A 13,895-nucleotide genomic window follows, 5' to 3' on the forward strand; every position below is an offset into this window, starting at 1 on the left:
TGAGATGCACAGCATGTGATCCCTGTATTTATCAACACCCTTCAGCTGCTGGTGGCTAAAAAACAGCAAAAGAAAGGTATTCCAATACGAACATTCCTAGATTTATTTTACTTAGCACACCTGTTTATTGCATGTGGACAAACAATTTGCTTCTCCAGACATGTGGGATTATGATATTTATGCTCCAGACCGCCAAAATGTAGCAATTACCAAATTTTCATGTACATAATACAGAGTTGGCATGTGTGGGAGATTGCATCTGAACACAGGGGTGTATCCTAAAATGAAAGAGATGCTTACTTGTTTTTGCTTGTGGGCTAGCAGCAGTCACTTGCCATGTTTACCTCCATACATTCCGTTCTATTCCCTTTTGCAATTATTGTGCATCTGCAAATACTGAAGATAACATTAAGATTCATCCTAAGGAGGGACCAGTGCAGACTCAACTCATAACAGGCAGTTCTTTTATCAAATTGCTAATGCCTTCCAGTATTCCTAATTCAAATTAAATTTCTTTAATGTGTGCTGTATTGCATTACATTACTGTGTTTTTATGGTATGAACAAATCCCTCTTTGAGAATAACTCTATTATCAGTACAGCTCAGATTTCCCCATTTGCAGGGATCTCAAGCAAATGGCGAGGTTCACTTGTACCGTTACGTGACAAGGGGGTACATAAGAACTATCTGATGCCAGGATAAAAATCAAAATGAACAAAAATATAAAGTTCTAGTTATCTGTGAGACAATATTTCTCAAATCTGAGAAACATAGGTTTTTCCTTGTGATTGTGTGCACACTAAATGACACTGACTTCAATTGTTCCTTAGAATAACTAGAATTTGTGAGCCCTGCCATTAATTCTGAAGATTCTTCTCCGTATTTCCTGCAGATTCAGTCCATACACAATGGGGTTGAAAAGAGGGGGGACGATCATGAATTCAACAGCCAAAATGTTGCGCAGACTCTGAGGAAGGTCATTGGAACCATACCTGCTGTACATAACATCAAACAGAGTTGCAACAATGAAATTCACCATTGTCAACAAATGTGGCACGCAGGTCTGCATGAATTTTGCCTTCCCCTCCCTGGACTTTAAACATAGCCTAACAATTTGAAAGTAAGAGTACAGAGTAAAGACTGCCTGTGCTATCTGTATAAGTATGATTACATATCCACAAGCATTATTAATTGTGGTTGATACACAAGAGAGTCTAACAACTGACCAATTGTCACAGTATAGTTTGTCAATGTGAGATCCGCACAATGGCAGTCTGAAAGTTAGTAAAATCAATATGACACCCCCTGTAAGAGGAAAACACCAAGCAAATAGCACCAGTTTGCAAACTGTCAGTGGAGTCATAATTATATGGTACTGTAAAGGCCTGCATATTGCTACATATCTGTCATAAGCCATTGCTGTTAAAATGTTAATTTCCAACAAGACCGATGTGTAAATAAGAAATATCTGAGTTAAGCATCCACTGTATGAAATCATGTGAATGTCAGAGAGAAGATCCAGTAGGAGTTTAGGGTAGAAACCTGCAGTGCCCCACAGTGCATTGACACAGAGATTACACAGGAAAATGTACATGGGCTCATGGAGGCCTTTCTCTAGAATTATTATCACAATCAGAGCTAAATTCACAAAAATAATAATTAGGTAAAAGAGGAAAGTAAAGGCAAAGTAGACAGACTTATTGCTCTTGGCCTCTTGCAATCCTGAGAGAATAAAGAATTTCACTGTGGACGAGTTTTCCATTGATCCTGAAGATTTTTACCTGTCCTGTTTAAAAAAGAAAGATTACATTTGAAATGTAAACTTCACATAAAACAGTACACGAAGAATACCACTGTTATTTCATGCAATTCCATATCATATCATTCATCCATATGTTCCTCAAATAACTTGAATGCAAAAAACTGAAATGCAATTTGTATTTATATCTAAATTTATTTATTCCAGTCATTCTCTGCAGTTTTAGTTTAGTTTACCTGATAAACCTAATAAAATGTCACACCATTTCTTTTTTTCCTTTACAAAATTAGTAACATTTTAATTATACATTAGTATGAATTTACCTGTTTAAAAAATCCAGACATTTTATAAAAATTAGCTCTGCTCAGTAAAGGAAGGAGAGCATCTCTGCCAAGCCTTGCTATGATTTATATCTGTTACATTTTGCGCTGACAATAGCTTGGCTTCTTAGACTCCAGTTTTCACTCCTTGGAGACTGATACTCATTTGGCCTGACTCTAATTAGTATCAATGAGTGACTTCATACTTCATATACTCAGACCTATTGGGAAAATACATGTTTTCGAAAGGTGAACAAAGGTTGTTTTCTCATTCTCCAGGATAGATATGCTATAGACTGTCATTGTCAGAATGGTAGAAATGAGGTTCCGTTTTTTCTAGACAAACCTTGGCAAATATTTTTTGTAGATCCAGTGAAGCTTTCAAATGTTGCTTCACAAAAACAATCACAGGGTAGTAAAGGCAAGGTTTTAAAATTCTTTTAACTAACCTTACATGCATCAACATGTTGGAAATTTAGGGGAATGTATTAAGTTAACAGATTGCAAACTTTTGTCTTTCAGCAAGTTCAAAAGGCAAAAGGTCCTGCAGGACTGCACAGCACATTTGTTGATGGTCCATGATGGATGAAATGTATTTATTTTTTCTCCTCCATCGAAACCAGTTAAGATGAAAAAACATGAGAATGAGGAATGACACTCTGATCTCTAATAGTAATGATGATAGTTAGACTTGTAATGCTTTAAAATCCTTTGGTTGTCTCATGACATATGTTTTATGACAAACATTAGGTCTTATTTTTTTAATTACTTAAGTAATACTATCGCAATACTCTGCCTCCTAGCTTCTTCTCAGGCAGGCGTAAGTTGCTAAGTTCAAGTAATTTTTATGGTATTGTGGGAAATGTAGTTTGTAAAATAGCCATTACCTGCAGACAAGTGCACAGGTTTGCATGGTATCATACTGAATAGAATAGAAGCTTGAATGGTTAAATTACAGGTCCAGAATCACAAGATCAGGGTGAATTTATTTATTCAAAATGGCACCTGTATCTAGCAATACTTTGAGTAATCCATATAGCTTTAATAGCTACCTCCCAAAGGAAATATTGGACACTCAACTGAGAGATGGTATTTGCACTTAAAGGTTCGGAATATAGTCAAATATCCAGCAAAATCTCTTAAAGTGGCTGTTTGCATCCTTACGAATGCATGCAGTCTGGCCTATGATTCACCTTTGTGGGCCAGTGAGTTTTCAGATTCAAGTTTGAATTATTGATAAGTGCTGCTCGATGCATATTGTTGAGTGAAGACTGAGATTGGGTCATCTGCTTACTGCTTATTGTTTCTTAGTATTGAATGCAGTTGGCTTGATTTTTTTGGCAAGGGTGTTAGGGATCCATAAATGTTGTTAGAGATGAGATAACTTGTGCTTTTAAAATGTGGTCACATTAAAGAATATGAAATTACATATATGACAAAAGTTTGGCAGCCAAAATATGCTACCTGTGCCATAAAGGAGAACCCAGTTTAATGTCCAGAGTGCTCAGGCTTTGTAATGGTCAACAAAACAAAGTGTGCAGTCAGGATGCGTGTAGATGTACTGGTCTGTGCAATTGAGACATCTCTGAGGGCTGATTTCTCTGCATCTCAAAATGATCCTGAGACAATTTCTGTGTTGCCTTGGCCACATCAGGCTCCTGAACAGAAAGGCATTGCCTTCAGGGTGAATGCTGTGATAGATGTTACCTTGGTGCTGAATGACTTGCGTAGTACAACACACCATGCCCGGCATGCAAACTTTCAAATAGAAAATAACCACAGGGAACTTGGCACTACGTTATCTTAGTGACTAGTAATAGATTGATTGAAATGTAGATTTTTTTTTTTTTGAATTGTGAAAATAAGTGAAGTAAGTTTTATGTCTTATAGAATATTCTGATTAGATGTGTTCTGAGAAACCTATCCACAACATATTTGCCCACCTTTCTCTCAAGTAATGACAGTCTGAATGCTTTTTTGATGATGCTGTATGTCTAAACGTGAGAATATCTCGGCACTGTGATCCCACAATATTTCCCATTCAACGTAACCCAAGACAGCAGGCAAGCGGTTTGGTACAGACAACAAAGATAACAAGTGAGTAGTTAATTGAGTGTGAACATTATCATATTTCATTGTGAAAAAAAAACAGCTATTGAAACTGTCATCCTATGCATCCCATTTTTTTCAGTATAAAAATTAAATATCTTTGTATAATGTTCCTCTTTGGTAAGAATTTGAGCCAGACCCACTTGTCTCAACTGACGTCTGTTTATTTCTGACTAAAACTGAAGCTCAGTTATACTGCAAGTATTGCAGTTTAAACCCTCGAAACTGCATCCATGTCTTGATATGCAAACATTCACCATGTGTATACTACAGAGGCATCATGCATAAACACCCTTATTGACAATCAGTATTGCCACCACTCTCCTCTATGATTATACATCAATTCACATGCATAGTGTCATTCTAATCCAGGGACGTTTCTAGCTATTGAATTCAAGTTTGCCTGGGGCTTGTCTTTTTTTTTTTTTTTTTGAAGGGAGATCGGCATTGGTAGTTTGGGGAGGTTATATCTGCCTTTATAATAAATAAATATTATCACACCTTCAGATGCTGCAGGTCAAGTTCTGCTCTGTTACACAGTCTGTCTGTTGTTTTGCTATAAACACCCCTTTTTTCAGGGCGTGAAAATATTTGGGACTAGGCTTAAAATATTCGGGGCTATAACCCCGAATGATCGGACCTAACGACACCACTGTTCTAGCCCAAAACATATCTTGCTCAAATAAATTATAATATCATCACAGAAAGCATGCATATACCTTATAATTCACTAGCAATTTTTACAAAAATATGTCTTTCATAAAAATCAATGATATCAAAATGAAGCCAGGTTATACTAAAAAAATCTCGATCACCTCACAGAAAGTGAAAAATGCACTATGCCAATGCATATCTATCCTTGATTTTCTCAAACTTTTTGCATTATACTGTGCTTTTTCATTTTTTTCATTTTTTCATCTTACTATGCGAAGAGAATTTATTCTTTATTCTTTTATGTGATGTATGTACTTTAACACTTATATCTACATCCCAAATGCTGAGACATGTCTATGAATATACTGCTGTTTAAAAACTACACTCTAGGTGCAATATGCCTGTGCCTACTTTGAATTTGCTTGTATTGACATGATAGAGTGAGTTGCAGTAACTCCAAGATGAAAACACAGTAAAGACTTCCACTAAACATCTGTTTTATTAATGGAACATATTATTTTTACTTAGTTTAACATTTTATTCAATTCATGTGCAACATTATCATACACAAAAAAAGATCAAAAGTTAAATTACAGCAATAACACTACAAAAGTAGGACATATTTCTATACACTGTGTTTGGAGCTCTGCTAAACCATGCAAAATACAAAAGGAAAAAAAAGAACACATCTCAATATATTGTGACCACCTTCTCAGCCTCTGAGAGCACACTGATGATTCATAATGACTATCACAATACTACATAATATGATTATTGCTGTCTTCTGTAATGCTCATCACTTGCACTGACAGCACACATTTTAACCTGACGTGCTGGTACCGATTTTTAGTAGTATTTTGGTTTCCCACATTTTACACTTGCATGTGGCACTAAGTTTAAAAGACATCATTCATTTCAGATGGAAAGATGAAAAACACTGGACCACAGGTTGCACAAAAGACTTTAGGAAACATTGCATAGATTTGCTTTGGAATAATGAGGGTATCCAGATTGCGCAACTATAAAAGATAACTGGACTTCATTTTGCTATTAATGATTGTAGACCTACTTTTCCAGGTGTTGATTTTGATTATACTGTAATATAAAATATGATTAGTTTTTAGGTTTTCATTTTGCTGTTTTGCAATATTGCTTCTATGCTGTTGCCTATTGTACACAATTTGTACATGGCAATTAGAAAACAAGAATGGGTAACACAAGGACTAATTATGGCTCCAGAGGCATTCTAATTAAAATTATAAAAACAAGAAAAGAGTCCAGACAGTGATTTCATTTGGTTCCTTTTATGCCTTATGAACTAAAACTACTCCCAATGGAGATTGATCTTACAAGTATAGATGATTTGTGTTGAAGTAAGCTTTCAGAACTCACTGTGTATGATATTCAATTAATCTGTCAATGTGATATGTATACAAAAATGGCACTCCACACCTCCAAAGGCATTGTCTCACCTACTGCATTTGAGTTACTTTATTTTTCTCACATAATCTGAAGAGTCTCCTCCGAATCTTCTGCAGGTTTAATCCATATATAATGGGGTTGAAGAGAGGAGGGATGATTAGGAATTGCAGGATCATTGCATTACGCAGACTCGGTGCCAGGTTCTGAGAACCATACCTACTATACATGTGGTCAAACAGAGTTGCAATTGCAAAATTAATCATCGTCAACAGATGTGGCAAGCAGGTCTGAGTAAATTTAATCCTTCCCTCTCTGGATTTTAGACAAGTTTTAACAATGTGGCAGTAAGAATAAATAATCCAAAATAGCTGTGAAAGTTGTCCTAAAACTAAAATATAAGAATAGGTCATATTTGTAACTGTAGATACACATGACAGTTTTAGTATTGACCCATTGTCACAGAATAGTTTGTCAATGTAGGATCCACACAGAGGTATTCTGAGTGCTAGGATAAGTGCACCTGCTGATGTAAGGAGTGGATAACTCCAAGCAAATGACAGCAGCTTTCCAACAGTAAGAGGAGTCATAATTGTGTGGTACTGTAAAGGTCTACATATGGCCACATACCTGTCATAAGCCATAACTGTTAATATGGTAATCTCACACATGACAGAAGAGTAAATTACATATCCTTGAGTGAAACATCCATCATAAGAAATCACATGAACATCGGAGAGAAGATCCAGTAGGAGTTTAGGGTAGAAACCTGCAGTGCCGTACAGTACATTGACGCAGAGATTACACAGAAAAATGTACATGGGCTCATGAAGGCCTTTCTCCAGAATGATTATCACAATCAGAGTCAAATTCACAAAAATAATAATTAGGTAAAAGAGAAAAGTAAATGTAAAGTACACAGATTTATTGCTCCTGGTTTCTTGTAATCCTGACAAACTGAAGAATTTCACTGTGGATGAGTTCTCCATTGGTCTTGAAGATTTTCACCTTTGCTGTTCAAAAAGGAAAGATTATGTTTGCAATGAAGAATTCACATAAAAACCATGCATGCAGAACAGAATTGTAATTTGATGCGGAATCCCACCTCAATGCTTTCTTTATGTTCCTTGCATGTAAAAAGTAGATATGCTGCAAACATGTATATATAAATATAAATTTTAAGCTACTTATTCCAAATGATTTCTGCAATTAGAATTTAAGGGCTATATATAATAAAATCTCATACATTTTTTCATATCAAAATGACAAAAGATGTTATATCGTAGTATGAATGTATCCAGATCCGGATGTTTTTACTAACATTTTCTCTGTTCGGTAAAAGCAAGGCAGAATGACCTCCAAGCCTTGCTATGATTTATATATGTTATATTTTGCACTAACAATGGCTTGGCTTCTTAGGCTCCAGGTGTTACTCCTTGGAGACTGATACTCATTTGGCCTGACTCTAATTAGTATCAATGAGGGACTTCATACTCCATATACTCAGACCTATTGGGAAAATGCATGTTTTTGAAAAGTGAACAAAGGCTGTTTTCCCATTCTCCATGGTAGATATACAGAAAATTGTTATCAGAAATTGTTATAAAAGATGTGCCCTTTTTTCTTTTCTGTTCTACACCACAGTCAAAAACGGCAATTTTAACCTCTGTTTTACACCTGTTAGGTAGTGTCATAACTTCAGACATACACACTGTAGAGATATGGATCAAAGGTTGGTGGTATCTCTGATGCCATATGCTTTATGGCTTTATTACTACATCAATTTTATGTGTGCCCTGGCATTCATACTCCTGAAAAAAGGGTCATGAACTTCCAAAAATCATAACAAATATTTTTAATTTACATTTCTCATTTCACATTGTATTGGCAGAACAAATTTTAATGTCATTCAGTTACCATTTATATTATTAGTAGTATTTTGCTCTCTCATATTTTATATTTCAACATGGCAGAATGTTTGAAAGACATCATTTGTCTCAGATGGTAAGATAAAAAAAAAAAACAACAGAGGACCAAGTTGCACAGAAGAATTTAGGACACATTGGGTCAATTTGCTTGGGTATCCGGTTTGCGTAATGTAACTGGATTTCACTTTGCCATCAATGTTTTTAATGGCAGACCTACTTTTCCAAGTGTTGATTTTAATTGTAATGTTATTTCAAATGTGATAGGTTTATGTTTTCGTTTTGTCATTTTGCAATATTGTTGCTATGATTTTCCTTATTGTTTTATGAATGTACAGAACAGTGGCATTAGAAAATGACAACTGATAACATCATGACTATTTTCAGCTCCAGATGCATTCTAATTAGAAATATAAAGACAAGAAAACAGTACAGACAGTAATTTAATTCTGGTCCTTTTATGGCTGATGAACTGAAGACTGCTTCTAATTGAGGTTGATCTGACTGGCATACACAATTTGGGTTCAAATAAGCATTCAAAATTTATTGTGTATCATATTCAATTGAACTGTCAATGCATTATGCATGGAAGTGGTACCCCACACTTCCAGTGACACTGCACACTGGACAGTGACACCTAATGCATCTGAGTGACTTTGTATTTATCACTTAATTCAAAGACTCTTCTCCGAATCTGCTGCAGGTTTAGTGCGTTTATATTGGGGCTGAAGAGAGGAGGGATTATTAGAGAATTTCCCTATTGTTTTTTAAATGTACAGGATAGTGCCATTAGAAGATGACAACTGATAACATAAGAGTCATTTATGGCTCAAAATGTATTGTAATTAAAAATATAAAGACAAGAAAACAGTACAGGCAGTAATTTCATTTTGGTCATTTTATGCCTGATGGACTTAATACTACTTCTAATTGAAGTTGAACTGACAAGCATACACAATTTTTGTTAAAATTTACCTTTCAGAACTGTCAGTGTGAGATGTGTTCAAAAATGGCACTCCATGCCTCCAACGGCATTGTCTCACCTACTGCATCTGAGTGACTTTGTAGTTATTGCACAATGTGAAGACTGTCCTCCGAATCTTCTGCAGGTTTAGTCCATATATAATGGGGTTGAAGACAGGGGGGATGACAAGGAATTGTAAGGTCATTGCATTACGCAGACTCGGTGTGAGGTTTTGAGAACTATGACGACTATACAGATTGTCAAACAGAGTTACAGTTGCAAAATTAATCATTGTCAATAGATGTGGCAGGCAAGTCTGAGTGAATTTAATCCTTCCCTCTCTGGATTTTAAGCAAGCTTTAACAATCTGGAAGTAAGAATAAATAATCCAAAATAGCTGTGAAAGTTGTCCTAAAACTAAAATATAAGAATAGATAGCATTTGGAATTGTGGGTACACATGACAGCTTTAATATTGACCAGTTGTCACAGAATAGTTTGTCAATGTAAGATCCACACAGAGGTATTCTGACTGTTAGAACAACTGACACCACTGATGAAAGGAGTGGATAACTCCAAGCAAATGACAGCAGCTTTCCAACAGTCAGAGGAGTCATAATTATGTGGTACTGTAAAGGCCTACATATGGCCACATACCTGTCATAAGCCATTACTGTTAATATGGTAATCTCGCACATGACAGAAGTGTAGATTATATATCCTTGAGTTATACATCCAACATAAGAAATCACATGAACATCGGAGAGAAGATCCAGTAGGAGTTTAGGATAGAAACCTGCAGTGCCGTACAGTCCATTGACACAGAGATTACACAGAAAAATGTACATGGGCTCATGAAGGCCTTTCTCCAGAATGATTATCACAATCAGAGTCAAATTCACAAAAATAATAATTAGGTAAAAGAGAAAAGTAAATGTAAAGTACACAGATTTATTGCTCCTGGTTTCTTGTAATCCTGACAGACTGAAGAATTTCACTGTGGTTGAGTTCTCCATTAGTCTTGAAGATATTCACCTTTCCTGTTTACAAGGGAAAGATTATGGTTGAAATTAAAAATTCACATAAAGACAGTACATTTAGAACATCAGTGTAATTTGATAGAATCCATCCTCAAATTCTTCTTAATGTTCCTCAATTAACTTGTAGAGAAATAAGTACAGATTCTGCAAAGGTGTATATATAAATCTAAGTTTTAAATGATTTATTCCAATTAGTTTGTGCAATTAGAATTTCACTGCTATATTGAATAAATTATCAAACAATATTTTTTTCATTCAAAAATGAGTAACATTTTGTAATACATTAGTATTAATTTACCTCTTTAACACATCCAGACATTTTTTAATCAAAATAAGTCTCTGCTCAGTAAAGGAAAGATAGCATCAACTCCAAGCCTTGTTATGATTTATATCTGATTTGTAATAACTGGCTTTGCTTCTGAGAGTCCAGGTGTTGCTCACTCCTTGGAGACTGATACTCATTTGGCCTGTCTCTAATTAGTATCAATGAGTGACTTCATACTCCATATGTGTAGTCCAATTGGGAAAATACATGTTTTCGAAAAGTGAACAAAGGCTGTTTTCCCTTTCTTCATGGTAGCTATGCAGACTGTCGTTGCCAGAATGGTAGAAATGAGGTGCCTTTGTTTCTTGACAAACCTTGGCAAATATTTTTTGTGAATCCAATGAAGCTTTCAAATGTTGCTTCACAAAAACAATTCACAGGGTAGCAAAGGCAAGGTTTTAAAATTCTTTTAACTAACCTCACATGCATCAACCTGTTGGAAATTTAGGGGAATGTGTGAATAAATCAGGAGAATGCAAAAAAAGCTGTTTTCCCATTCTCCATGGTAGTTATGCAGAATGTTGTTATCAGAGTGGTAGAAATAATGTGCTATTTTTCTTCCTTGTTCTACTCCACACTAAAAAGGCAATTTTCACCCATCTTTAACTCTGGTTAAATAAAGAGTAATAATAGTAATAAAAATTCCACATTGTAGAGACATGGTTCAAATTCTGGTGTGTCACTGACAACCTAAACTTCATGACTGTCCTGTTAAATTAATTTTATGTGTGCCCTAGCATTCATTCTCTTGAAAAAACAATAAACACAAGTCATAGATTTCCAACAATGCTTGATAACTTATTGTACAAACATTTTTTCATTCACATTTCCAGATGAGTTAGCAAGTATTTTTTGCCACACAACAAATTTATCCATCCATAAAACATGGGGGCAGCCTGGATCATTAAATGAAGAGAACATTTTTTATTTAATTTATTTTCAAAATACAGTGTAAAACTATTATTTTTTAATTGCTTATTATCATAAATTTCATCAAATTTTTGCCCATTCGACAAGCGTACAGATGCCTTGTATAGGCATTTGAATCATCCTTCCCCTGTTCGTAGAGGACTGTTTGGCAAACTAATAATAATGCCGACCAATTGACCCACGCTGACCAATGACAAAGAGGCTCAAAGAAGAGCCTCTCTGTAAACCAGTTAGGCAAGATCTTCACTCTTTAGAATTGTACGGGGCTTTAAAAAATAAATGACTACATTCAAAAACGGTGTTATTTTAAAGATGGCAACCTAGTTTTGAGCACAGAAACATTTGTGCACACAGGGATTTATTGCAAGGAGTGTGTAAACAAATGCATACGTAGCCAGACTGCTATACAGGAATGCTATAAGACCGCTTTAAGCTGCTTGAGCTGTGAGGAGGAATCATTATAAGCCACGAGTGGTGGAATTTACTGAAATCTGTTTCAAATTTGATTTTTGATAAATTAAAATGTGCGGAGCCATACTTAAGGTGGCGTTGGCACCGCCACTACTAGCAGGCCGTGTACAAGAGGTAGACAGACCTTGGCAAACATTTCCTTGTGAATCAGATGAAGCTTTTCAGTATTGTTTCACAAAACCAATCAGAGGGTGGGGGAAGTTGAAGTGTGAAAATGCTATTAACTAATCTCACATGCATGGAGAAGTTGGAGATTTAGAGCAATGTTTCTCAATCCTACTCCTGGAGCCCCCCTGTCCTGCATATCTTCAGCCTATCCTTGCTCCAAACACACCTGATTGAAATAATTAACATGCTCTTTATTAAATCAGGTGTGTTCGGCTAATCAAAAGTGCCAATGATGAGTTCGGTCAGGCAGGTAGAGCAGGGAAAGATGGAAAACGTGCGGAGCAGGGGGGCCCCAGGAGCAGGATTGAGAATCAGTGACTTAGAGTAATGAATGAATAATTTAGGGGAATGCAAGCCTTCATCTTTGTCTTTGAACAAGTATAAAAGGCAAATGTTCCTGCAGGACTGTACAGCAGATTTGCTTATGGTCCCATGTTTGATGAAATTTATTCATCTTTTACTCAACCATCTAAACCTAGTAAGATCAAAAAAGACATGAGAGTGTGGAATGACACTCAGAATTTGAAATGACAACCAGGCATTGCATTGAGTGACAGACTCAGAATAAAGTTACCAGACATTGATCGTTTTAGGTTGTGCATTTCTCTTTGATTTAATGCTGTTTTTACTCACTCACACAGTAAATTGATTAGTTGTAGTACCTTTAATACATTTAGATGAGGCTTGTGAGATAATACGCTTTGGGACAACAAATAAGTGCTTTTATTCATTTAATTTTTTGTGGCTGTTTTTTGTTGCAGATATTGTGAGGGTAGGTATGCTGTTTGTTAAATTACAGGTTCATGGGGGATAGCCCACACCTGCACAGCACTAAGGGCCCTTTTGGAGTTTCTTAAAGAAATAACTGCAATGTCCGTGAGTTGTGATTCATCACAACATTAACTTCTCTGTCATAAAATCTCATCTAAATACACAGGATTGGGAAACAATCTCATAAACCCACAAAATGACTGCAGAAACCTCAGCCATTTTCACTGCCACAATTACAGTGTACCATGTATTCAGCATACAGTACCAGTCAAAAGTTTGGACACACTTTTCTTTATTTATTTTTACCATTTTCCACATTTTATAATAATCGTACAGACATCAAAATTAAAAAAACAACACAAACAGAATTATGTAATAACCAAAAAAAGTGTTATAAACAAAACATAAATATTTAATATTTTAGATTCTTCGAAATATCCAAAAATATTTTTGGGGAAAGAAATACATACCTAGGCATCAAATGATTTGTATTTGTCTAACAAAAAAATTCAAGTATTTAAGCATAGATCAAAATGTTTTTGAATGCATGTTTCCCATTATCTTAACTTTTGACCAGTAATATGTATGTCCCTTTTGTACACATTGTATTTGATGACTCCCTGCCTGATGCTGTGATGATCATTACTTGCACTGACAGCAAACATTTTAATATGATATGTTAGTATCAATTGTATTATTATTTTGCTCTCCAACATTTTGCAGCAGAAAGTTGGAATAACATCATTTGTCTCGGAAAAAAAACAGTACCAAGTTGCAAAAAAAGAATTTAGGGCACATTGGATCCTTGGGTATCCAACTTGTGTAATTTAACTGACTTTAACTGTGATGTACTTTCAAATGTGATAAGGGTTTATGTTTTCATTGTGTTATCTTACAAAATCATTGCTAACATTCCCTATTGTTTTATAAATATACTGAACAGTGACATTAAAAATGACAACTGATAACATAAGAACCATTTACGGCTCAAAATGTATTCTAATTGAAAATTAGAATACAGCACAGACAGTAATTTCATTT

The 13,895-nt window shown here is 35.4% G+C and overlaps 3 protein-coding genes across 3 annotated transcripts; all 3 read right to left on the reverse strand.

Moving 5' to 3' along the window:
* Nucleotides 1-835: 835 nt before the first annotated feature.
* On the reverse strand, nt 836-1,762 carry LOC118783693 (olfactory receptor 12-like). The gene has a single exon (XM_036537646.1). It carries the CDS (start codon nt 1,760-1,762, stop codon nt 836-838), a length of 927 nt encoding a protein of 308 aa, XP_036393539.1.
* Nucleotides 1,763-6,314: 4,552 nt separating this feature from the next.
* Nucleotides 6,315-7,250, reverse strand: LOC118783694 (olfactory receptor 2K2-like). The gene has a single exon (XM_036537647.1). It carries the CDS (start codon nt 7,248-7,250, stop codon nt 6,315-6,317), a length of 936 nt encoding a protein of 311 aa, XP_036393540.1.
* Nucleotides 7,251-9,229: 1,979 nt separating this feature from the next.
* Nucleotides 9,230-10,165, reverse strand: LOC118783695 (olfactory receptor 2K2-like). Its single transcript, XM_036537648.1, has one exon. The coding sequence runs from the start codon at nt 10,163-10,165 to the stop codon at nt 9,230-9,232; it is 936 nt and encodes a 311-aa protein (XP_036393541.1).
* Nucleotides 10,166-13,895: the final 3,730 nt, after the last annotated feature.

Source organism: Megalops cyprinoides, chromosome 9, assembly GCF_013368585.1.
Source record: "Megalops cyprinoides isolate fMegCyp1 chromosome 9, fMegCyp1.pri, whole genome shotgun sequence".
Taxonomy (NCBI): domain Eukaryota; kingdom Metazoa; phylum Chordata; class Actinopteri; order Elopiformes; family Megalopidae; genus Megalops; species Megalops cyprinoides.

Excerpts from the sequence above, each read along its gene's own strand:
- LOC118783695 (XM_036537648.1), bottom strand. The coding sequence starts at position 10,165 with ATGGAGAACTCAACCACAGTGAAATTCTTCAGTCTGTCAGGATTACAA.
- LOC118783694 (XM_036537647.1), bottom strand. The coding sequence starts at position 7,250 with ATGGAGAACTCATCCACAGTGAAATTCTTCAGTTTGTCAGGATTACAA.
- LOC118783693 (XM_036537646.1), bottom strand. The coding sequence starts at position 1,762 with ATGGAAAACTCGTCCACAGTGAAATTCTTTATTCTCTCAGGATTGCAA.